At 47.2% G+C, this 1,433-nt stretch overlaps 1 protein-coding gene across 1 annotated transcript in view; it reads left to right on the top strand.

Annotated features, from left to right (window-relative positions):
- Positions 1-506, top strand: part of ABHD8 (abhydrolase domain containing 8) — an 11,506-nt gene extending 11,000 nt beyond the window's left edge. The window contains exon 6 of the mRNA XM_031065174.1: positions 493-506. Coding sequence (XP_030921034.1) covers positions 493-506 — 14 coding nt within the window. The remainder of the gene's footprint in view (positions 1-492) is intronic.
- Positions 507-1,433: the final 927 nt, after the last annotated feature.

The raw sequence follows: 1,433 nt of genomic DNA, 5'->3' as shown, positions 1-1,433 counted from the left end.
GCGGATGACGTCACACGCGGGGGGCGGGGCCAAGCCCCTCGGCGCCCTCCAGTGGCCAGAAGTGGCACTGCCCGGTGCCACCAGCGCCACCGGTGCCACCCATTGTCCCCAAAGTGGCACTGCTCAGCGCCACCCATTGTCCCCAAACTGGCACTGCCCGGTGCCACCCATTGTCCCCAAACTGGCACTGCCCAGCTCCACCCATTGTCCCCAAAGTGGCACTGCTCAGCGCCACCCATTGTCCCCAAACTGGCACTGCCCGGTGCCACCCATTGTCCCCAAACTGGCACTGCTCAGCGCCACCCATTGTCCCCAAACTGGCGCTGCCCGGTGCCACCCATTGTCCCCAAACTGGCACTGCTCAGTGCCAACATTGTCCCCAAACTGGCGCTGCCCGGTGCCACCGGTGCCACCAACGGGACCTCTATCCCCATGGCCCGGAGGTGACACAGGGCCAGGAGAGGTGAATTTTGAGATTTCCTTGAATTTCAGATTCCAACCAATAAGGAGCGGGGTGGGCGTGGCCAGGTAATGAATATTCATGAGGCTGTTGGGTGATTCTGTGAATATGTAAATTTTTTCGGCAATAAAATCCCCAAATTTGGGGAGAGGAGCTCTGAGAATTTCGCACATTTGGGAGGTTGAATCGCCATTCCACTCCCTTTAATTAGTTTAATTCTTCTTGAATTCTTTAAAGAAAAAAAATTCTTAAAGTTTAATTTTTCTTCAATTCTTGAATTTTTTTCCTTTCCGTGCCTCAGTTTCCCCCCCCGTTGGGTGTGACACCCCCAAACCAGGGAGGGATCCTCGGGCACCCCAAAGTGGGCACGGACCCCTGGGACCTTCCTCAAAATATCCCCAAAATATCCCCAAAAAATCCCCCAAAATACCCCAAAAATAATAGCCCAAAAAATCCGAAAAATATCTCCAAAAATATCCCCAAAAAATCCGAAAAATATCCCCAAAATACCCCCAAAAAATCCCCCAAAATACCCCAAAAATATCCCCAAAATTACCCAAAAATATCCCCAAAATATCCCAAAATATCCCCCAAAATATCCCTAAAAACACCACAAAAATATCCCCAAAAATCCGAAAAATATCCCCAAAAATATCCCAAAAAATCTGAAAAATATCCCCAAAATATCCCAAAATACCCCAAAAATATCCCAAAAATATCCCAAAAATATCCCCCAAAATACCCCAAAAATAATATCCCCAAAAATCCGAAAAATATCTCCAAAAATATCCCCAAAAAATCCGAAAAATATCCCCAAAATACCCCAAAAATATCCCCAAAATATCCCCCAAAATATCCCCCAAAATATCCCTAAAAACACCGCAAAAATATCCCAAAAACATCCCCCAAAATACCCCAAAAACATCCCCAAAAATCCGAAAAACATCCCCAAAAATACCCCAATAAAAGCTGC

Source organism: Geospiza fortis, unplaced genomic scaffold (assembly GCF_000277835.1).
Source record: "Geospiza fortis unplaced genomic scaffold, GeoFor_1.0 scaffold248, whole genome shotgun sequence".
In the NCBI taxonomy this organism is placed as follows: domain Eukaryota; kingdom Metazoa; phylum Chordata; class Aves; order Passeriformes; family Thraupidae; genus Geospiza; species Geospiza fortis.
Note: the sequence above shows the minus strand (reverse complement) of the source record. Positions and strands in the feature narration are given on the sequence as shown.